The sequence below is a fragment of the Pezoporus flaviventris genome, unplaced genomic scaffold (genome assembly GCF_033815535.1).
Source record: "Pezoporus flaviventris isolate CSIRO_AGI_PZ_B2104156 unplaced genomic scaffold, CSIRO_AGI_Pfla_v1 ptg000045l, whole genome shotgun sequence".
NCBI classification, from domain to species: domain Eukaryota; kingdom Metazoa; phylum Chordata; class Aves; order Psittaciformes; family Psittacidae; genus Pezoporus; species Pezoporus flaviventris.
In genome coordinates, this window is record NW_026892593.1 from 4,942,711 (window position 1) to 4,967,301 (window position 24,591).

Genomic DNA, 24,591 nt, shown 5'->3' on the forward strand with positions numbered 1-24,591 from the left:
TGGCTTTCTAGTTTTCACTGGTCTTGACTCAGGAAAATACCACATTTGCAATAGTTTATACGGATTTAAGAGCACCTGATTACATATTGTGCCTTACCAGGGACCATACTTGAAAAAAAAAGCTTACATACTTTATTTAGTTTTGGAATTAAGATACCAGAAAAGCAGTTTTATCTAAGCCTGAAATTTAGCTATCCGAATTTGAATTTTCATATTGACATCCCTAACTAGGGGAATCGTAGTATCATAGAATGGTTAGGGTTAGAACTGGCTTAGTAACTTCAGTCTCATTTTCAATGAGAATTAAAGAGGTGTTTAAGAATCTAAATACCATTAAAAGCAATTGTCTCCAAGTTTCTTTGAGGAAAAAAAAAATAGAAGGATGTATAAAAGCAGTAAAAACAAACCTCAAACTTTCTTGAGGCCTGGAATGGAAAAATAAAAAAAAAGAAATTAAATATTGTACCTCAGAATAAAAATTTAAAATAATAATAATAATAATAACAGCAATAATAATAATAATAACATGCAATAATTTCTAATGAATCCAATGGATCCAAGTGCTGCTAAGAATTCCTGAGAAATTCTTATTTCAAATAAGCATACCTTATTTCAAAATTTCTGATGTTGGCCCATTCCAAATTTTATGTACCACAGGCCAAATTCATTACTGACAAGATTGGTGCCTTTGGTGTCTATTAACTACACCATAGTATAAATGTGTGTTTATTCTTCTAACTTATGTTCAAGAAAAATGACTGGTTTTATCTTAAACAGAGGTTTGTCTTTCAGTAGTCAAATAACCACAATAGTGGTCAAGCTTCCTGACCTGCTTTTTCGGGGCTACTACTTGTACATTACTTGGAATCCTCCACGCCAACAAGACCTGAAATCATTTTTCTTAAAAAAACAATATGAAGAACTTTAACAAAACTCACCCAAAGACCTCCTAAAGAACAGAAGCAACATTGTAGTAGAAACCAGTGTCTTAAGCAGGGGAATAAAGGTTGTATATGAAGGATAGTGCCTGCTCTAAGGAGGATTTTAAATGTACTAGCCACCTGATAAGAGGTGAGATGAGGAAAGCTATAAGCATGAATAACTACCGCTATCATGATGTAGATTCATGCTGAATTTAGCTGCAGTGATTAAATTTTTAAAATTAATTCGTTAAAAAAAAACAACAGGTTTTTTTTTTCAAGGTATTTCAGTTTATGAGTGGACACAAAGGAAAAAAATGTGGAAGTTGTGTATTTGTTTTTAAAGCTGCTTTTAAAGCCAAATATCCAATGCACTCCAGACTTAGATTACAGCTTAATTTCAGAGGTAACAAATAATTTTCCCTGATTTAAATCATCTGAAACACAGTCAGCTGTTACAGTTATCCAGCGTTATCCTTGGTGTATGGAGAGAATTATGCATTTTCAGAAATAGTTCTTATCTTTCACATCTGTCATAGTATCTGGGATGTTCATGACCATGAAAAAATAGAATAAACTGAGGCAGTCACTCAGAAGCAATGTATTTCAGAAAAGTTCTTGGATATGAATTTACATTTCTCGGAACTAGAAAGAATAAAATTATACAAATTGAATCCAACAAGAGAACTCAGGAAGCAGTATGAAATTTCAGATACAATTTAATTGTACAAGAGTTAAGGCAAATTATTATCCAGCTTAAAACAATCCACAGCAGCCTTCAGAAAAACACACCCAAAACCTTAGGTATGTTGTTAAACTTATGTGATCTCAAGATAGAGGTGGTAGAAAGTTAGGAGTGCAGCAGAAAGAAGCATTTGTTCATTGCAAGATTGAGCAAGTCTGGTCTATTTTACATCCTGTTATCGTGACTTCATTTTCTGTTGCAGCTTACACTTAGAAATTTTCTACCGGGGATCTTCTACTGCCCTATAGCTGCTCTGAGTAGGTACATATCCTCAACAAGGTACAATTTATTATAAATGAGTTATTAGTTGTTAGGATGATTAACAGTGCAGAATTTAAAACCTATGACCAAAATTCATTGAAACAACTTGAAGTGACATTTGAGATAGAAAGAAGCTTCTGGATACCAAGAGACAGAATCCAGACAGCAGGAAAATAAGGTTAAACCGTTCTATCTGAAGCCATTTCACAAAAAGAAGAGGAAATGTGTGACATACGGTATCAAGTGAGGCACTTAAGTTGAGTCTAAAAATGTTGAAAAAGGCAGCTGTAAGTCTGCATGATTAAAAAGGGAAAGGAAGGACATTATACATAAAGAAACAAGGAAGAGTTATGAAGCCAGAGGTGGACTTGCTGGATGTTTGTTTGCTTTTCTTATCCAGTGGTTTCTAATGTTTTTATTCAATTTATCTTCAAGTTCAACCTCCACCTCTGTCTTCCGTTCTGTTTCTCCCAGTGACATCAGTGCTGGCTACTAACACAAAAACTGGGTGGATCTTTGAACCTTGAAACCAAATCAAAGAACAATTTAGGGAAAGAGATAATTATGTATCAGCTCTTCTTCCCTCCAATATGTTTAAACAGATTAGATTATTTTAATAAGTGTTGGATGTGATGGGAATGTTTTGGAATAATATTGTTACTTGAATCTCCACTGACTGTGTATTAGTCATGAAAGTCAGTCAAAACCCTCAAACTTATTTGTCTATGAAATTTTGTCATATGCATTATCTGATCTTTAAGTGACATATTTCTGTATAATTTTTGTTTATATGATTGTTTTGTTTAGCTAATTCATGTGAAGTTGCTTTACAACTGGAAATCTTTGAGAGGGACTGTTTGCGTCCACTTCTAGCTCTTGTAAAACTCAAGTGAAGAAAAAACAAGTGGCTATTTGCATAAAGCAATTTGTCCATGCATTGGGAACCCGATGGATATATTCCTTATGAATCACAGGGAGTCTAAAGGCTAACTGGGCCCAAAGGCTAATGCATTCTCCCCATCACAAGTGATCCTTACCAGTTTTACTTGGCACATTGTGCATAGCCTTGCATGTGCTGACTAAGCTCAGTTGCCACTAGCTTTTCTAGGATTGGAGGCAGGGCTATATCCTTTTGTTTATGCCACTGGACAAGGCTCAGGAACTCGAACATTAGCTTTTTGCTTTGGCATAGATTTCCTGGCTAAATTACCTAATTTCTCTCTGCCTCATTTCATAAGAACAGTCAAATCTGTTCAGACCAAAAGCTCATTTAGCCCAGTATCTTGGTTCTCACAGGCATCCATAGTGGATGCCAGTGGAAGATAATAAGAAGGCGAGCATGCAGCAGTGCTTACTGTTAGAGTCTCCCAGGCTCCGACACTGGTTGTTCAGGGATTTCCTGAACCAATAGTGGAATCTCTGTGTTTAATGCTTTTCAATGACTTGGGTTTGATAAATTAGTACTGGCATTTCTTGAGCTCATATATCTTTTAAGTATCCACAACATCCCATGCCCTACAAATTGTAACACGTGAGGAACATCCCTTTATTTTGTTTCAAACTTTCTACCCGCCAGTTCCCTCTTTTAGAACAAACTGAGAACAGTCTTTCCTTCATATCTCTTCCAGCGTGCTGTGTGCTAAGTTAGAAGACTGTAACTTCATGCAGTACTGAAAATGCAGGAGTGCCGTGCTTTTTTATAGAGGCATAAAGATGCTGTTGGTTCTGTTATTTCTTTTCTTGAAACTGCTAACAATAAATCTGCTTTTTTGACAGTTACTGGGCATTGACCTTCTTCATAAAAAATAAAATAGTTCTTTTTTAAAAGCTATTGTGACTTTAGAATCTTAATCTATAAAATGAGGTCTTGTACTAGTGTTTGCAGAATTGCTTTCTGTGGAAAGATACAGATGAGAACAGTGAACACAGCTTTACCCAAAGTTCCAGAGAATCCTTGAAATAAATACACAAGTTCTTCCAGTTTATTCTTGCTGCCTTCAGTCAGTAATATGAGATTTTATCTCTAATATGGACAAATAAAGCATTTTCAGGCAGAAATGTAGTTTTTTAATTCCTCTTTCTTTATTCACAAAGTGATGCTTCTTTTGGTCTTTTGAGGTCTTAATTCAGAGGCCACTGAAAGGTGAGAGTGCCATTGACTGCTCTGGAGCAGATGCTTAGTCATTGATATGAGAATAAAATGCCAATCCTGCAACTTGACTTCTCTGCTACCACTAACACCTCCTGAAACAGGAAGGCAGCTGGGCTATTATGTTTCAGTTTCCATTTGTAAGTGTTAATTTTAATTCCTGCATACAAAAGAAAAGGAAAGCGGAAAGATACATTTCATTCCCACAGTTTTTCTGTGCATATCTAAATGTTCAGTATGGGACTAGCAGGCCTTGCTAGCCCTCATGAGACTTCTCTTACAAGGAAACTCCAGCATCACTGCAGATGTTTGGTCACTTTTCCTGCAAGGCCATACCTCAAGTTCTTCCCTTTCTGAGGGACTTACATTTTGGCAGGAACCAATTAGAGTTGACAATGTTTCGAAAACTGTCTCCTGTTTCTCAGGGGCCTATAATCAGTGTTCAAATCTAAGGCAAACAAAGTTTCATCTACAAAGAAACAATAAGCTCAGCAGAGTTCAGAAGGTGCTTCAAACAGCACAAACACCTTCTCCTGTTGAAATGTTTACATCCAGGGTAACAGAAAGCTGAGCAGAATTATCTTGCAGATGGTCTGAGATGATTTTAATAAGTAAATACAAAAGCGTGTGTTTTTTTTCCCTACCAATTAGGATCAAATTTCTGGATCCAGGGCTAACTTACAGTAAGGAGATATTCCAGTTGTAAAACTGAGACAAGATAGTTTAGAAGCAACTCTATGACTTAAAAATTGCATGTATACTGTGGATGTGCAAAACCCACATGGATCCTTCTGATATTCATCCTGCTTGATAATCTCCAAACCAGATTTTTTTAATTGAGCAATGTTGGCTTTCACTGGGGTTACACAAGTGGTGCTGAGGAGAGAACTCAGCTCTTTGTCTAAAGGTGCTTTTGTTTATGAATAACAAATTAAAAAGGGTGATTTGGCACAGCAGGTGGTATGATTAATATTTCAGGTCTTATTATTTTGGTTTTTGCATGTATATGTGTGTGTAATTATACATTTCAAGGATTAACAGATAAGTGCAGTTAAACATTTAACATTTGTCTGCATAAATGCAAACGAAGCTTGCATTTCAGTCAGATATTTTAAACCAAGTAAACTGTATGGATTAAGAACACACATGATTTTTCTTCTCAGTGTTTATTGCCATTACTTTAATGATGACAAAAAGCAGAAGGGTGATGGTACAGATGCAAGCTTAGAAGTCATATTCATCAGTTCAGACCTTTTAAATTGATGGTGATGGAGAACAACTGTTTTAATTCTTAGTCACTTGGAAGGATTTGCTGTGACCTTGAGTTAACATGTAAACATGGCAAGGGATATGAGAATGATTCCTCTGGTGTTCAGTGAACTTGAAGGGAATCTTTCTTTAACTTCAGTGGGCTTCAGGTTGAAGCTCTGAGAGCAGGGCCTGAAAAGATACACACAAAGATCTCAGGGATCAGACCACATTTGGGATGGCATGCCCTCAGTTGCAGTCTGTAGGGTTTATTGTTACAGCCCTTAACCCTCTTCTGAGCACAGACAGATCCTGTCTAACCCGATTCACGACCATGACAGCTCCACGCTGTGACTGTGATCTGGCAGTGGGCGATGAAATGTAAAGTAATCTGAATGTCATCTTTCTTTCTCAGAAAAATCTGAATAACTTAATAATTTGGGTTCCATTAAAGTTGGCTACAGAAAATTATCCGAGAAATCAGCAGAACTTTAAGGACAACTGCTTCTTTCCTGTGAGATGTTTGTGTGTTTGTCAGTTTGTTTTAGTCAACAAAGTTGATCTATATTATACTGTGCAATAGTATACTGTACTGTACAATACTAAACCATACTGTACTGTACTACACTACACTGCACTATAAACTTACTGGGTGAAACAGCCAAAATTTTGAGCCAAAGTACTGTTTAAAAAAAAAGGAGCATTTCTTCTTCAAAAATATGAATATCTGTAATTGAGTTATTTGGTTGGATGCTGATTAGCCCCTCTGATACTGTGCATTCCTATTTATTAGTGTACATATGTAGACATATGAGCTGAGTGTATTATGTATTCTTGCCAGTGTCTCTGACTCTCTCTGGGGACTCTTGGGTGCCAGAAAAGCAGGCACGATAGTGAATAAAGAAGCAAATTTTAATGCATTTTTTCAATCATCCTCAATCAAAACCACTTACATCCATCTGTTTCTGTGTCAGCAAAGTTTTTGTTGCATTGGGAAAAGAATATCAAATGTTCTTGACTTTTTTAATAAAAAACCCTAACCTGTATGAGAAATGCATTGCTCTTAAACACAGTTCCATGAGGAATAATTACAACTTTTCTCACAGAGAGGTTATAATTAGGTCTACTCTTAGTTATGTCTCTATGTGCACAGTGGAAGTTAGCTTTTCAAATGTGTTGTTCTCTAATGCAATACCAGTTATTAACATGTTGAGGATATTAGTTTTTGTTAATGAATAAAAATAAAATGAGGCTGCAGAACGGCTGGGTGGTGTCAGACTGAAAGCAAGTGAAGGGAACAAAGAGGAAAGAGAAGTGCTTATTCCAGAGATTTCAGATCTAAACTTTGCCTCAGAAAAAAAAAAAAATTGCCCAAAGGGTCAGGATTTCAGCTTCCATATCCCAGACCTTGTTTATGGGTTTCTTTTAAACCTGAATATGTACCAAACACTGGGCTAGACCTGGCACTTTACAGGCTTCCCTGAGTGAAAAGTTGCAGTATATTGCAGTATCTTAGAGGAAAACGCAGAGCTTAATAGTTTTTATAGTAGTTGTTGTGGGTATAATTCTCTGTCCCTTCTTGTTACTTGTACATATTCTCTGAAAGCACGGTCACTAGGTCTTATTTTAGGGAAAAAGTTCATACTATTTTTCTAGGCTTATTCCTTTTTGTGTAACTCATTCAGAGTCAGAATTTGAAAGGCTTTAGTTAGGACATGTGCTCATATTAGAGATTTCTCCATGCTTGGAATTAAAAAGCAGATAGGTTAAAAAGCAGTGCAGATGTATAGCTTAATCTTCAGAAGTGGCTAATGGTTTCAAGTATCTGAATTTTAAATTGCCCAAGAAGATATTCGCTGAAAATCAGAGCCCTTGAGCGAGTCTTAAATTGGGTGCCCAACTTGGGAGCATGCAAAATCGCTTGGGAAATTAGAAAACCTTGCCCATATGCTTATATGTTAACTCCACTTGACTAAGTCCTTTCTATATGTTGCTTCCTCAATTTGCAGTTGGTTTTGTGTTGTAAATAAGATACCCTTGACTCAGACTTGAAAGTTCCCCAGGAAAACTGGAGAACCTTTCTCTTGTTAAACAGCACCCTAATTATAAAAGCAATTTTACAAACAATCCCCTGGGGGAAGCATTTTCGTTCTCATCAGGAAGGCTCTTGAATAAAATAACACCTTTGGTAACTTCATGTATTTACAACAGGACACAAGACTGAGACTGGGTGAGATTTATTGCCATTACATCACTGATGCTCAGTAATTCATAAAACATTGGGTCTAGGAGTTAGCACTGCTGTTATTTCCTCTGATGCCTGACCTCACCACAGTCTAATAACATACAGGAAATCCAGAAGACAAAGGGGGAAAGCACTGGTCTTGAATGCTAAAAATAACCATTGAAACTAGTACAATCATGTAATAGAGTATGGCCAAATAATTTATTTAACATAATAGTAGAATCTGCTAAAGCAATTAGAATCTGTTCCAAATGTTTTTAATGGAAAGTATGTTGGGGGTAAGAACAAGAACATTTAAAGAATTGAGACTTTTAGGCTCTATAGTTCAGTTACGTGTACGGGTTTTAGGTTTGTATATCTTATTGCTTACATATGCAGACCACTTAATGACTTGACTAGAACAGACAGTCATTGTGTGGTGTTTATACTTCCAGAGGTCATCCTGTATATGCTAGATGGTGATCTTAAGTGATGTATTACACTTGACAACCCAAAAAGTTACAATACAAAAGCATTCTAATTCTCAGTGTCTTCTGAGACTTGTTCAATATCCTTGATGGTATCTAGTGTCTGGTATGCCATTGGGATGACATTTTTTGGTGTCTTTACTAGTCAGTCAAGGTTAGCATGTCATTCATGTTAGCTGTGTGTTTAGCTTGTTTTGGGATGTAGGTTTTTGGGTTTGGATATTTGTTTAGTTGTTTGGTTTGTTGTTTTGTTGTTGTTTTTTTTTTCTGATCACTCTATATTTGCAAGATTTCGTAAAGGGTTAAATAGTATGATGACACTATAATGAAATAAATTTATATTTTTCATAGCTACTTATTTATTTGTGTTAAAATTGGAACAGTATTTTATCCAAAAATATAAATACAGGCAGCGCAAGAGGTACATGAAAAAAAAAACCAAAACCCAAAACATACCACTGCATGAAAGTCAGGTATTTCTGATGTTTTCAGCTTGTGAAATATTGGAAAAGCAAGTTCACAAACATGTACTTTTTTTTTGAACAGCTGCTCAGTTTGACTGTGCCTGCCCTTCTTTTACTTACATATGTTGCAGAGTTATTTGAAAGAGATTATTCTTCATATAAATCCCAATATTAGTATGCAAACTAGTATGTTCAGGTGTGAACAAGTCTTCACTATTTGACACTGACACTTGGTTTGCCTTCCAATCAGAAGCAGAAGTACTTACAGATCACGAACTGGGAATAATGAATAGATTGAACCAGCTGTTCCTGAACAGTCCATTTGGCTATGGTTTCCATTTCATTAAACTCATTTAATTATAATTATGTAGATAAATAGATATCTAGATAAATATCTATAGATAGATAGATAGATAGATAGATAGGAAACATTTCCCTTTTTGAAAAGGTATATGGTAACAAATATGAATTGGTTTAATTTCAGAAGCAAGCAGAGAAATGTGGGGCTTTTGATATTTGACTGAAAGAGACCTACAGAGAAGCTGGATTGTCCAAATTCAGCTGAGCCTAAGGACAGAAGTTCTCAAAACTTGTGCTTATCAGAACAGTCTGCTGCATCTTAGCACGTCTTTTGAACATTGTAAACTAGGAAAAATTTTCAGTGGAAGTGATATATAAGGATAAAAGGAGAAACAGAAATCGAGAGCTCTGTTCTGTTTTCATTAATCTACAGAACAAAACTGGATGTCATCTCAACGTCTCTTTTATCTCAATGTCAGAAATAAGATTTCCAGGTACCAAAAATGTCAGTAATTACCTACAAATAAGTGGCTCAGTGGAAATAGTTCTTCTGTCTGGAAAAGAGGACACAAATCAATGTAGAGACATTCTGAGAGGTCTTGCAGTGACCAGGAAGCTGAGAAAACTGCCTGAAGGGAAGGAGAGGCGTGCAGATCTTAGGGAGCTCATGGTCAGCTTCACGAGTAAATATTCTTCAACAAAGTTCCTTCTCTATCCCCTTTAGCACAGCACAGAAGCCTAAGAGAATTTCAGGTCCAGGTCCTACAGAAGCTGGAGACCTTTCTTTAGGAACACCATTTTACTAAGGATCTGTCATTTGCCATGATTTCCCACAGGGTTTTAAAACTGGTTTCCAATAATTCAATGCTGCTAAGCCTCAAGTTGGAAAAACAAAACATAATAAAGGTGTTACAGAGCCCAGTTTTCCCCAAATTCATGCAGGTAAAAAACCCTATGGCAGATGGAGCCTGAAGACTAAAAGTCAGAAGCCCACTGTGTTCATGTCTTTTCTTTTTTTTTTCTTCTTTTCTTTTTAATAATTAATGATTTAAACCAGTTGCATTATTGCTTCAATCACTTTTCACCTATTTCCCCAATGGTTACCACTTGCCTCAACATTTACATTGGTTTAATATTTGTATTTTTTGCATAATTTCTCACATTATATTTATTTGCACTACCAGTGTTTTTTTTTTTTTTTTAAATAAAGCATTCCATAGGGATGACTTTAATAAAAGTTTCTTATTAAAAGTTCCATAACAGCATGATTCCCAAACCTGAAACCAAAGTCCTCATATTTAACAGTTTTCATGACTCAATAGATTAAGTGTGAAATAGGAAATATAATAACAATAACAACATTGCCATATCCTGCACAGTTGTTCCACTTAAAATTATTCTTGAAAAGTAACACAATTCATAAATAAATCATTTCTCATAGAGTGAAATGTATTTAAAAGGTTCTGTGAAATATGCTTGATATTGTCCTAAAATGTATCCACAGAAGGTTGTATTGGGCAAAATAAAAATCAGAAATTCACTGGAACTATTAAATGGGAGGCCATTAAAAAAAAAAAAAAAAAAATACAAATAGCCAGACAACCAAACCATCAGCATCTGTTTTCAAGGTCAGGTGTCTTTAATCACCTGCCTCAGCAGTGTTCATTTCAGAAAGACTCTTAGCTCAGACCTAAATTCATATGAAGGTGCCTCTGCAGCCTGAAGAGAGATCTTGCCCTTGGGAACTGCAGTTCTGAGCTAGTCTGACTTGTCATTCAGAGGAACTTGTTGCTTTCTGCTGCCCATGACTAGGGCAGCAAATTTAGTCACCCCAGTTAATCCCTTTATTTAGAAAGAATAAAGCTAAACCTTAGCAAGTCTGAAAGTTTTTCTCTGAGTGGGAAGTGGGGCTTTTCCTTTTGTTCTTATCAACAGTGAGTAATACAGAGAACACAATACTTCAATGCCAGCAACTTCTAGCTCAGTTAAGAGACACCAGTATTGGCTTTAAAGTCCTCCAAATGAATGCATGTGTATTGTCATACTCCAGGCACTCTGGCAATATTTTGGGGTTATTTTTTCTGGGTTTTCAGGTGGTTGGTTTGGTTTGGTTTGGTTCTTTTTGTTTGCTTTGTTAGGATGTTTCTTTCCCTTTAGTCTGTCTTTTAAAATGCTTCATGTTAGCACAACAAAGTCTGTGAAAACAGCAAGGGTAATGTTAACATCATAGGATGTGATACTTCCTCAGAATCCTGGATGTTTCTGGACCATCCCACATTATTATTCAGCAGCTTGTTGTGGCAAGTCAGATAGCCCCTGGAAGATACCCTGGAAGATACCCTTCCAGGAGATATGCTTCTTTCTGTTTATGGTTTGGGGGTTACTAGAGGAAGGATGTAAGTTCCTTCAGTTGCACTAGAGCAGCTGGGGAGCATCACTGCTGTCAAACCCCTCTACATCTTCTGTGCCTTATAATTTAAACCACTAATACCTTCTTAGTAGCTGTACACACTCCATCAACCCAGCCTCTTCAGATAATTCTCTTGCACTGCATTGATTCATTATTGACTGGCAGTGGTTTTACTGCATTAGAGTCTACAATTCTGAGATGATTTCTGAGTGAATCACTAGAAAGCTTCATGGAAAACAAAATCACCCTGAAATTCAGCAGCCACTGCTGTCCATTCTGGTAGGTTAGCTCTCCCCACTACCACAGGTTTGCTCACAAGTTTTCTCACTAAACTGAGAAGGAAAATTGTTGATTTGGTTTGTTTTGGTTTGGTTTGGTATTTTACCCCAGAATAACTAGTGTATGCTTTCGTCATTCTTGTTTTGTTGATACAGTTCTGGAGGGCTAGTTGATGACAGAGGTAAAAAAAACAGTTTTAAAAGTATCCGTACTGGGTATATATATATACAGATGTATATATGGGTATACAGTTGATATATATGTTGTTTATATATAATGTTTTGGTACACTGGCTGACTGAGGCTATTCAGGAGCAAGATATTAAGTTCTGTCAAATAGCAATGTCTTGTCACCTGTCATTATCATGATATAGGGCATTTTTTCAGCTGTTTGAAAATGAATCTCTGAGGCCATGAAACAGCAGATCATCAGCCTAAAGAATGGGAATCACAATAACTTTCATGTACATTTCCAGGTCTGAACTGTGGTTCTTTCTAACAGAATCTTGCCATTTATCATGCTATGTGCTACAAGAAAAATGTGTTTTATGGAGCCAGAAGCATAATGTCCTACCACCCATGGCATTTACTAGGTGAAATAATATGTTCTGTACTGTGAGCCAGCAGTCAGTTGTTATTATGAGTTTGTGGCATTACAAGACCTAAACAATCTAATTTTATTATGGATTTAGGGTAAGCATCCATGTCATATAAACCTAGAGTTTATATGACACACACCAACTAAATAAAACAATCTACAGCAAGGTTTTTGGCGACAAGGATCCTTACAAAGGTTTGAAGTACATTCTAATGTCCTTTTGGGCCATCAGTGCAACTAAAGAAGGGGTTTGGATAATAAGTTGGACTCATTGGTGAGATACAAAGGCCTTTCTTGGAATATTTTTTTCTTTCTTTTTGCATTTCCAGAGAATTTCCTCTGGAAAAGCTTGCTTTAATATGAATTGCTATTTATGACTAAGGTATTTGCTGACTCACTGCAGTATCAGTCTTTGCATTCAATTAACTCCAAAACCCAAGAGGCAGCAACATAATAAACTGATCAGATTTTTTTCTGAGAACAAACTGTGTGAATTCTTTCTAGCTAAAAGCTCTTGTCTGTACTGTGCAAAAGAAGACTCACACAGCCCATAGTTCCCCAAGTCTCCAACAGTGCCTTGGTCTTTGTTATCACCGGGCAGACTGATTTTGATGCTGAGTCATTACCCAGAAGCTGTTCTCACTCTCACTACTGCCTGCACACAGGTTTTCAGCTGAAGGTTAGGTGGACAGGACTTATAATACCAGGAGCATAGCCTGAGTTTCCAGTCTGATGAGGAGGCTAAGTCTCTGAAAAACAATCGTAGAAAAAAAGAAGAGATGAAGTTTTACCCTCAAATACTGAATTTGACTTCTCATCTCATCTCTTGCTGTCATGGCATCTCAGGGCAGAATTTGGGTGCAAACACCACAGACCAGTTACAAGTATGATCAAGTACTTATCATTAGTCATATTGCTTCCTAGGCTTTTAAAATGGAGGTGGGGAAGTACATAGAGAAGAGTTTATTCCTTTGTCGCCTGTACTTATTGTTCATATGTAGATAGAAGTAGTTTGATTTTAGCATCCAAAAGGCTATTTGGGCAAGTTGCCATATTTGTGACAGGTTAGACTTCCTGTATTATGTTTATCAACACTCCTTGGAGCCTCAGACTAACCATGATACGTTGATTTGGCACTTTGCAGTGATGTATTTATTGTCATTATTACTTGCCCATACTTTCAGAAACTGATAGTACATGGCTCTACATTGCATTTTAACTGAAATACAAAAACACTGTGGGATTTCCCTGTCATGCCTCTTATTTTTAATGTTTTATTCCACAAACACAAAGAGAAGGGTAGATCATCTCTGACTTACACTGATCCAGTACTCCACTCTTTCTTGCCTGCTACACGCTGATATCAGTAGAGTTACAGTGACATAAACCAGAAGAATACAGTCAAAAATCAGATCCTTCCTACACCAAATCACTTTCCACATCTGTTCTCTATTTGTCTTATAACGACACATGGGATTATCTTGAGAATATATTCTGCTTTAACTGTCATGCCACTGACTTTATAGCCTTATCAAATATCCATTGGTGTGCAGGTTGAGCAATTATCATCTACTAAGAAGGAATCCCAAGAAAATGTAAATTGATAATAACATTTTTCATAAATGGCTTGTAGCATTAATGCCATTTTCTATTACTGTAGTTAAGGTCTAACATTCCCCTCAATTTACTGCTTTTATTTATTGTGCAAGATCTAGATATGGACCCTGCAGCAGAATTTCAAAAACTGTTTTCTTTTTCATTATTTATTCATTTCTAGTTAGAAGGAGCAAAGTCAGAAAATTGGATAGAAGCAAGAAATGCATCTGGACTATTAAGAAACAGAAAGATAAGAGGAAAGAAAGGAAGAAATTTAATACTGTGTGAGATATTAAAAATACAGAATGGCTGTATAAACATAATCAGGGAGGCTACATCTACAAGAATATACCCTAGGAGTCTGAGTTTGAATTCTGTGATCAGACTTCACAAAGCTGCATCGAAACTTTTTATCTTACAGTGCAGTAGTCCAGTAGCCCCTCCAGATAGACAATCCCTTCACCTTTTTCTCCAGTAAATGTAGTGAAATGTGAAGTTCTTCTGATGTTCCTTTGGAAGCACATAACATGCACATACAGTTATGTGCTTGCATGATGTAATTAAACAAGCCTGTAAGAAAAACTATAGCCTGTGACTCGCAGAGACATCAACTCAATAAGTTTAAAATATCACCATTTGGAAGTATGTTTGGTCACTGGCCTAGCCCATGCCTGGATTCAGTATGGATGAGCAAGATGGGGAAGGCAGGATGCAGGGAGAGCACTGCTTTCAAATGCTTACTTGAGTTCACTGCTCCTGAGAAAGACGTCAGTTATTTGTCTGAACAATCTTCACATTAAATAAACATTACCAAAGCAATTGCTGAATAAAATTTGAGTTGATACTGTTTTGCATCCTCCACAGCATTCTGGAGTGCAAAATCTCAAGCACTAAGACTTGAGCATTGCCCTTGAGACTGAAAGTATTGTGTGCAATTTTGAGACTTCTACTTGCCAGCACAAGAAAATGTAAGACTCTGGAGTTGACACTCTAGTTAAGCTTTCTTGAAGTTCTAGCCTAAAACTTAGTCTGGAGAAGTGAAGCTGAATGGGCAGCTTATGAATAGACTATAACTGCTTGAAAGGTAGTTAAGAAAAAACATACACTCTTTGTCATCATTGCAGATGTTATAATAAGGACAAAAAGTCACAAGTTGTTCCTTGGAAGTTTAGAAAAAGAAATGCTTCACTAAGAGGCAATGGAAGCTGCCCAGAAAGGTTATATAGCTTCTGTTACTGATGGTTCTCATGACTTGGCAAGACAAAATCAAACCTGACAATACCATATGCTGACAATAGTTTTCTTTCAAGTCCTCCTGGACTTAACAATATCTAGAGAGCCCTTCTGGCCAGCAGCTCTATGATTATGTCTTAGGAAAGGAATTATGAGAATAAGAAAAGGGGGATTTCTCTCTCTGTGGGAAGAATTAAGAAATGTAGGGACTTGGGAATAAAGGTAAAGAGCTGCTATGTTATGAAACTAAAAGGGAAAAGTGTTGCAACATCTTCTTAGTTGGTTTCTACTATCAATACATATAATTTAGATATATGTTCTGAAACTTATTTCTTGCTTATCTTCTTAAAACAGATGAGTGATTTCCTCTATGTCAATAAGAAAAAAAAAGCTGTATCAAACTCTATTCGCTGTTAAAGATTAAGTTATTTTGTCCTGCAAATACTGGTTAAAGGAAGAAACACAGCATCCACCTCATAGAGAATTTTTGACTATAAGCAGCTGAGAATTGGGTACAAAGGCCTAAGTAACCAGAGAAACTGTTAGGGGGGTAGGAGCTGTACCAGCTTTGGAGCTCCTTGACTTAATTAGGTGTTAATACAAAATAATCACAGTGCAGGTGGGAATTGGAAATTTCTGGTTTCAGTGTGGCCTCCACAAGTTTTCTGTGAATGTAAGTCTACTGTGCAAAAAGCATCTATTCTTCTGGTTTTACCCTTAGTACAAAATGTAAGATAAACATACTATTCAAATTGATTGGCATATTTGGATCCTCGGTTAAAATTAAAGTAATTAAATGTACTGAAAAGCCAATTGTTTTGGATTTACTGACCTTGATTTGAGTTAGTGTTGACTGAGTTCCTTTTTAATCTCAGTTTATATCCCTATGCGCTTTGCCCTCAACCTGTATATTTTAAAAGTTTTGTTGCATAGTACTGGGGTCCCAACAAACTTTTCCTGATATGGTTAAAATTGAATTTGAGGATGTGTGAAACAGGCTCAGGTTACGAAAGCAGACTTTAGCACTGTATTATGTACTAATCTATACTTACAAGATCTTTCAGAACAGTACAGTCAATAAAAAATGGGGTTTATCTTTTTTCAGACAGAAGTTTCAAATTCCAGCTTCTTCAGTTACTACTGCTCAGAAGTATTCTCAGTAAAAGCAAAAGGAATGCAATTATACCATGTAAATTATATGTGAAGTAGAATAGATGAGACACAAGCTGTGCATGTGTATTTGTGCTTTTGACTAGCCTTCAGCACAATACTGATTAGAAGGTGGGCACTTTTGCCGAATCCTCACCTCGTGTAATTTTACTTCCCGGAAGCCACAAAACCCAGTAAGGATCATATATACTGCACTCTGTTTAGTTCAACTTATTTTTAGTGTTCTACCATCAAATAATGTTGTTTTTTCTTTATTTCTACCCCACAGGACAACATTTTTAGAATGGAAGATTCCCATTTTGAAAATGGCCGAGGGAAAAGCCCTTATGATCCTAAACTGCTGACAGCTTCTCTTTTAGTAGGTAGGTGCCACAATATAAATTCAATGAGACATGCATTCACTGTAAATAATTGCTAGTTTTCTGTTGGTTTTTTTTTTCTCCTTGTCCTTGATAGGACTTTGCTGTATGCAGTTTTTTTTCCAAGCTGAAGTAATTCTGGTTTCACTTTTAATATAGTTGACCTAGGTGTCTTGAGAAACGAGGTGTGTGTAAACCAAGATTCAGGTATCACGAGAGCTGCTTTATACCCCTCTAAGATCTTGATTCTGCTGTGTTTCTCCTCAGAAACTAGAGCTAGGTGACTCTGGAGGTATTTTAGTGGCCGGTTTAGAGGCTGGCCACACCGACAGTCATACCAATGTAGCTGAGAGCAAAGTCAGAGCAGGAATAAGTAATTTCTTACATCAGTTTTGCTGCCAAGGAAGGTCTGTCATCCCACCGTACCTGCATGTGAGCTGGAGATATACAAGCAGCCACATGTCTAGGCCTTAAAATGATGTTTCAGCTGAAAGAGATCCATCTGACAGTGAATACAATTAAACTCCTGGCCAGAACAAAGGGATTTCAATAAATTAGATATTTCTGAATTAGTAATACTTCATGGAATATGTAAGAATAGAGCACCTGGATTGTGTCAATCTAGTTGACCTAATCCAGTTGATTGAATTTATCTAATTGATTTAACTTACTTAATTGAATTAATTTTGTTCATTGTTCTTCTTTTTCCTCAACAATAAAAGGCAAAAAGATGATTAATGAGAAGAAATTAAGTGAAACAAGTAGATTCTTCCTTCTGTAATGACTCTTCACAGGTGTAGCCACTTTATCCTTCACATGTAACTTTCTGGCAATTTATTATAACTTCAAATCCAGCAGGGCTTTTTCAGAAAATAGCAGATTGTCTTATCTCAGAAGTCTTTGGGAAATGAAACATAACCAGATACATTGGTTTCTTCAGAACTTTATCAGATTGCTAGTCTAGGGTATTGCTTACTAACTGTACTTATTATATTTAGATTACATTTAAAAATTAAGCTATTCAAAATAGAAGCAAAGTTTAGTCCTAAGAGTGCCTTGTTTCCTGGTCTTCGAAGCCCCTAATGATAACAGGTGATGAGCTACCCTGGAGACATGTACTTTTTAACAGGAAAAACAGGAAAGACATCCACATCATGCTCCAACTTGTACCCAGTACAAACAGAAAGGACAAAAATGTGTGTGAAAAAGGCCAGTGTATAAATTTGTGCCTGGAGCGGCTTGAATTTGTGGCAGAGCTACTCTCAAGGGAACAGCTTTACTGTTTACTTTAATGTACAATAAAGAAAGAGAATGATGACAAGCCAGTATTACATGGTGTAGCCGGTATGCAACTGCACAAAGTCAACAGCATCTAGCTTTTCACATTCCTTTTTTTTTCCTTTTTTTTTCACTCAGTCCGGCACAAATATGATTATCTTATTTCCTTTGGCTTAGATTGCATGTCTCTAAACCATCCTTTCTTTCTTGAGTTCACTTCATATCACTATGATTTTCACTTAATGTGTTTTTCCTCCTAATTAACTGAGCGTGATATTTGGTTTTGAATCAGGCTTCAATTAGAGCCATCAGTGTATTAGCAGTATAGAAAATGGTGCAAATTCAACATTCAAAGCCAGTGACTTATTTCTGCTTCAGTGACTTACTTACACAAAGTCAGGGTGAAGCTAAAATTAGCCTTCTGCATCCTGAACACAAGCATCCTTTCTTCTCTTCCTCCTCATAACTGCTTCAGAGTCATCTGGTGTTACTGATTATAATGTTGCATTTACTTCAGTCTTGCAGGGGTTCTGACATTTCAGAAAGTGTACACCAGATTCACCACTGCTTCACAAAGATTTACTCTCGTCTTTGCCAAAAAAGCATAAATTTTATGGTAAAATGAGGACCAAAGGCAAAATAGTGGCTTCTCCCCAAAATAGGTGAGGCACAGAGAATGAACCAGCAAAGCAGTGACTGCATGGAGAGATTTGGTCCAACTACTCTCTAAATTAGGTAACACTGGTCTGAAGCAGTCAATAGGGCCATGTAGGCCAGAGGAGCTTCTTGACCACAAAGGCCTCACACCAGGAAGAATGTGGATGGACTGCTTCTTCCCACCTCCCAAGTTGAATGATATTGCAGATACTCCTCGCCCTTTGGGTGGCAGAAGTAGTCCTCACAAGCAACCATGGCTTATTTTAGGCTCAAGACGGCAACAGTGTAAAACAATTACCCAGCACTCATTAAAATGAAATGTTATAATTAGTAACACAATATAAATACAAGGAAGATAAAAGAAGGCTGAGAAGTAAGAGTAATTTATGTGGTTAAATATAGGAGGGAAAAATAACCTCTGTTCTTCATCAGAAACACTAAGCAGATTTTTCAAAGTGTGGAAGAAGACTATGTTCTTGACTCCATAACTAGAAGGTAAATATTAGGTAAGTGAAATGTGATTACCCAAGCTGGAATTTGGGCAAAGCACCAAGGTTACTTTGCAAAAAGTAACTTAAGATTTTTAATAGCCATTAGTACTCAGGATTCCTGTTTTATATTTCAGCTGAAATAAACTCTTATAAATATAAAACGAATCTCCAGTTTTCCCACTCTCCGGAAAAAAAAAAAAAAGAAAAAAAAAGGTAATATTTGGGAAAAAAAAACAAAACCAACAGTTTATCATTATTAGATTCTTCCAGTATTTTCCTGTATACATTCCTTGTTCCATCCACCTGCAAACATTTTTCATTATTTTTAAGGAGTTGGTCATTACAGCTATTCTACTCTAAAGTAAATGCTAGCTAAGGAACATGATATAACTAGTTCCTAGTAATGTAAGGCATCATTCAGCTATTCCAGTCTATGTGCTGCTAACTAAACAATCTCAATTTGAGCGGGCTAATGCATAAAAATGTAGAGACTAAGCAGTCCCTCAGCACTGCTAGCATGTATTCCAGGGCAGGAGGAAAATGAGAGGCACCATGATTCTCATAGAATGTAATCACAGGAGAAAACATTACTGAAAATGTTACTCTAAAGCAATAATATTGGGATAACTGAAAAAAAAAAAAAATCAGAGAAGGAGACAGCATTGTCCTGTTACCAGTCAGTTGGTCTTTAGAAAATGACCCCTCGAGATTTTCAAAAGCTCTGATGATCCAGAATCCTCAAAGCTATTTATGTTCCTGTGTCTCATTAATTTACTAATATTTTTGTTTTGTTTTGTTTTTTTACTTTTTTTTTTATTATTATTATTTTAAGTGCCTTAATACTCCTGAATACATATGAACATGATTTGAAACGCAGTGGCTTCTTACCAAGGAAATAGAAACTAGCTACTAAGTATATATGAGGTTCAGGGGTTTAGAGTTATTCCACTTTCTGGGAAGTTTTAGTTGCTGACTTTTGAAGGAGTGAAGTCAAACCAGACATACATAGTAGTTTTAGGTATAGTAGTTTTCAGACTATGTATGTCTGAAAACTTTAGTGAATAAACCTACTAACCAAGGACAGCAGATTTCATTTGGGAGCCCTTTTACCAGTAAAAGGAATTGGGTCATTCAGGGCTTGGTTTTGCCTGTATTCCCCATCCATTCAACTTTCATATTCTTTCCAAAATGAAGCATACACTTCTCTCCCCTTTTTTTAATTTTGTTTAAGTATGCAATCTTCTTTAAAAGCTGAATAGAAACAATCATCAAATAAATATATGCTTCTTTTAACATCTTTTTATCTAACAACTGAGTGCCAGTTTGTTAGATGAGTGCCAGTTTGTTAGATGAGTTCCATGCTGCTTATGTACAGTATAGGGAAAAATGGTTCCTCTCTCCAAAAAAACCTTACTATGGGCTTTAATTGCTGCCTCTTTATTTAGTAAAGTTAATATATGTATTTCTGTTTGCATCCATATGTTCCATTCATATCAACATGCTCCTTTAGGAGCACGCATTGGTATAGGTGTGCTCGAACTTGAAGGGGCTGTAGTACAAACAAAGAAAGGTCAGTTAATTTCCTGCAGAACCTTCCCCCTTTGGAACATGCTGAAGCCTGTTATTGGCAAAACATTTACTCTATCGTTGCCGATGAGAAAGCGTCAGCCACAGGAGCCTAGTAGCATGAAAAAGTTTTGGGTTGAACTGAAGATTTGCTACTTTTGGTAGTGTTTATATATATTGAGTTAGAAGCTGAGGTGCCAAAACCCCCTAAATATTGTAAGTATGTAATTTTGAGCTATATTTGTTTTAACTTTAATGATATAGTGCTAAATATAGAATTTTTTACTTTCCTGACTGACTTTTGGATCTGATGATCACTAGGAAGCAAAATAGGGCTTTTTTTTTTTTTTTTCCCTTTGATTTATATTGATTTATCAGAACTCACTAGGGACTGTAAGACAAGAAAATGAAGATAAGGTTAAAGAAAAGGTTAAGCGTAGCATCAAAGCCTTTTTCACATGTAAAAAGGTTTTATGTTTTTTAAAATCTCAGCTGCATACCCTGTACATAATAATCACTATAATTAAGTGATTGTCTCCCCTTCAAAAAAAGTTGAAAATGACACAGAGGAATGATAAATCGTTAATTAATGATATGCTGTTCTGTTTCACTTCTGATTACACCTCCTGCTGGGCACAACTGGTCTATTTGCTTCTAATCTCTGCTGTGAATTCATTCAATTCCATGCTTTTCCACTGTCACATTTTCACTTTTCCTGACTTTCATGACTACCATATGGTACAGAGCCACTGTAGATTTAGTTGACAATTTCATGGTATCAGTGTTCTGGGAAAAAAAGATGCCAGTGATATCCAATAGACATGCTTGGATCTGATTGTTCCACCATGGAAATACCTAAAATTGCCATGAACATAATAAACTTGTTCCTAAAGCGTGTTTCAAAATGAGGCCATGGTAGAATTCATCATGACCATGAAAAATTTATTACCTTAGCTGAAAGAGTTATTTTATCCTCAGACATGGTTTTATTTTTTTTTTCCACAGGAGACCCATTTAAGATGGGTAGCTCGAAAACAGTAGTTGGAAGGAATAATACTTTTTACTTCCATGTTGAAAGTATAGGGTAGGGTATCTTATTTCAAATACAGGTGTAAAAGGGCACAGTCCTGAAAAATGCATTTTTCACATTTTGAAGTCAGAGTAGTTTTATGGACAATCTCTACAACAATGCCAGAAAGATGTGTGCTTTTATCCCTGGTTGTTTTCTGTGGGTTCAATTACTATGTACTTATTCTCCCTACCAGGTGGCAGGTACTTAACTTTGTTCAGTCCTTTGACTTTAGACTGTCTCCTCCATTATACTTCTAGCTGGCTGAGGAGAGGGACACTAGGACTTTAATATTATGAGTTTCATCTCCAGCTAGGCTATATATGTGCCATTTATGGGCAGAGTATCAGAGGTCAATTTTTAATTCACTTGTCTGCTGTGATATGCATAGGGTCAAAGTAGCAGGGAATGATCTCATTTATTCTCCCTTAGCTGTTGCCCTTTGGCAGTATCACAGTTAAAAAGGTGGCCAAAGGAGAAAGGCATGTTCTGTCTTTTCCTATAGAAGATAATGATCTGCTTGCCTAGGTTAAAAAAAAAAAAAAAAAAAGAAAAAGAAAATAAACAAAACCCCACCAAACGACAGTTTCTGTATGAAAAGTTGAAGGGACTTGAGGACTTTCTGAACCAAGAGTGAATGAGCTGGACTCTCCAGTTCCAAACACAGTCACAAAAACCCAGTAGGAACCTCTGGAGGTCTCCAGTCTAAACTCCTTTTCAAAACAGGACAACTTCACAGTTAGGTAGGTTTTTGGGGTGCTGCATGCTACTGTCTGCCAGGGACAGGTATATAGGCAGTCACTGTTCAAACCTAAGAATCCAAAGATATTTTTGAGACGTGCCTGTACTAACAGCTCATTGGAGAGGTTACAGTTAAACTCTGCAGTGAGAAAGTGGGTCTAATAATGTATTTTCAATAACAATGCATTGCATTATTGCTTTGTAATTTTCTCATTATCCCTATTAGTGTAATATAAACATAGGACTGACAGCTTTCTCTGACTTGCCATGACTGGAAAATTGAGAAATGTTACTTACAATTATGTCCTCCCACAGATGGAGAGCTGTACTCTGGCACAGCGGCAGACTTCATGGGCAGGGACTTTGCCATTTTCCGTACTCTGGGGCATCATCATCCAATCAGAACTGAGCAGCATGACTCCCGGTGGCTAAATGGTATGTAAAATGTACATTTATCTGATTGCATTCGTCTAGCCATTAAAGACTAGCACACATCTTCCTTCCAGCCACATCTGTGACATATACACCCCTCTTTTATTAGGAGCAGGATTTTGTCTTAAACCGTTTAAACTAATCAAAAGTGATATAAGTGATTTATAAAGAAGCTTTTTTTTTTTTAATTACATTGAGATTTGTGGAGTGTGATTAAATTTAAAACATACACAGGCACTCTGGTTAATGCTGTCATGCTACAGGAACAGATTGGTGTAGGGTGCAAGTTTGACAGAAGCTTGAGGCTTGTTCAGGCATCAGTCACATGTCAACACAAAGTAGCTACAGAGCCTTGGGCAGGTCCGTGCCTTGTACAGGCTTTAATTTTTTACTAGATTGAGTCAAAAACACTGGCCACCAAAGTCAAGAAGAAAATGAATCAGCAGAGCTTCATGAGCAGGCCAAAGTTGTCAATAGTTTTTAACAAGTGAAAGGAGTTGTGGGCATTCCGAACTATTGGGTTTCAAAATATTCAGTAGTTCACAAGAAAAAATAGATTATGTTTTCCTATTGATATTACTAAATAGGCCTGTAGTTCTTTGTTTGCGTGTATGGAGAGAGAAGGATAATGTCGGAGAAAATATAGTTTTGGCTTCATGTACCAGAATTCTTTAAGATGCATCTGTGTACTCTGTCCAAGTTCTACTGAAGTCAAAGTTCCAATTGTTTAAATGGAATTACACTTGGCTTTAGCTATACAAGGATATGTGCACTTTGGAAATGAGATTTCATCATTTGAAATACTGACATTCAATTTAAGTAAGCCAGCAATACTAAACATAGTTACTTTGCGTTAATTTGGATTTTACTTTTTGAAGAGTTATCTAGCCACTTTTACTGTACATGCGGCTTGCATCTGCACTCCTGTTTTTAGTCTCATATACTTTCCACTCCTAGCCACATTATTTATGTCTGTGCTGAGGTCCTCATTTTCTTATGCGGTTTTGCAATTTAGTGCAAAGTGTTCCCACAATTTTTTAATGTAAAAGAGCAGAATATGTTTTAACAACACAGTTTCTTGTTAGCTATAGTCAGGAATTTCTAGTATCATACTGGTTATAATATTACCTATATATACAACTCATAACAAAACCAATCTCTGAGTCATTATTAAAACCACAAAGTTCTTTTGCAGGTAGGATTAACAACTGTCTATATGGCATATGCATTGGGTATAAGTATCAAATAAATGTGTATGTGACAAATTGCATGAATCTTAATAAGGCAAGCTGCAAGAACAGATTCAGGTATATCACACTTCAGTTTTACAGTCTGTGCTTGCCCAGTAATCCAGAAATATTGTTAATTGGCTTATTTTATTATAATAGAAAAGATTTCTGGACTTCAGGAGACAGGAAAGTGCAGGAGTCAGAGACATATCAGTCTATCCTGGTACCTGGTAGAGTAATAATTTGTTGAAGATAACACAACACCAACTTTTGTTATGATAGTCATGACGTAACGTCCAATCACGCAAGCAAAATCTGCTTTTGTGCAGTAGATATGCACAATGACAGCTGAGTCAGGAGGATTTATGCAGAGGGAAAGCACAGCCATTGTCCAGAGCCCCTGTACTTCATCGCTGAAAATGTGTCATTCCTTTGTGGATTCAGTTATCAGTCTTTCAGCACTAAATGTGAGAACTGCTTTTCCCAAATTAGCACTAAGGTTACATCTGACAGGGTGCAGAAACCACAACTGCTTTTTGCTCAAGATGGGAAGAAGACAGTTTCACATAATGAGCTGACAAACCTCAAGCTTTCTAGAACTTAAGTATTGTCCATAAAAGTAGAACAGCAGTATTTATCATAGCACATGGTGAAAATGTTTTTCAATTCTTAGTGTAGTTCTTAC

General features: G+C 36.5%; 1 protein-coding gene across 1 annotated transcript in view; it reads left to right on the forward strand.

Annotated features, from left to right (window-relative positions):
- The window catches only part of SEMA3A (semaphorin 3A), a 169,914-nt gene that overhangs the window by 86,492 nt on the left and 58,831 nt on the right, over window positions 1–24,591 (forward strand). The window contains exons 6-7 of the mRNA XM_061467285.1: window positions 16,353–16,446; window positions 22,561–22,680. Of these exons, the coding sequence (XP_061323269.1) occupies window positions 16,353–16,446; window positions 22,561–22,680 (214 nt within the window). The remainder of the gene's footprint in view (window positions 1–16,352; window positions 16,447–22,560; window positions 22,681–24,591) is intronic.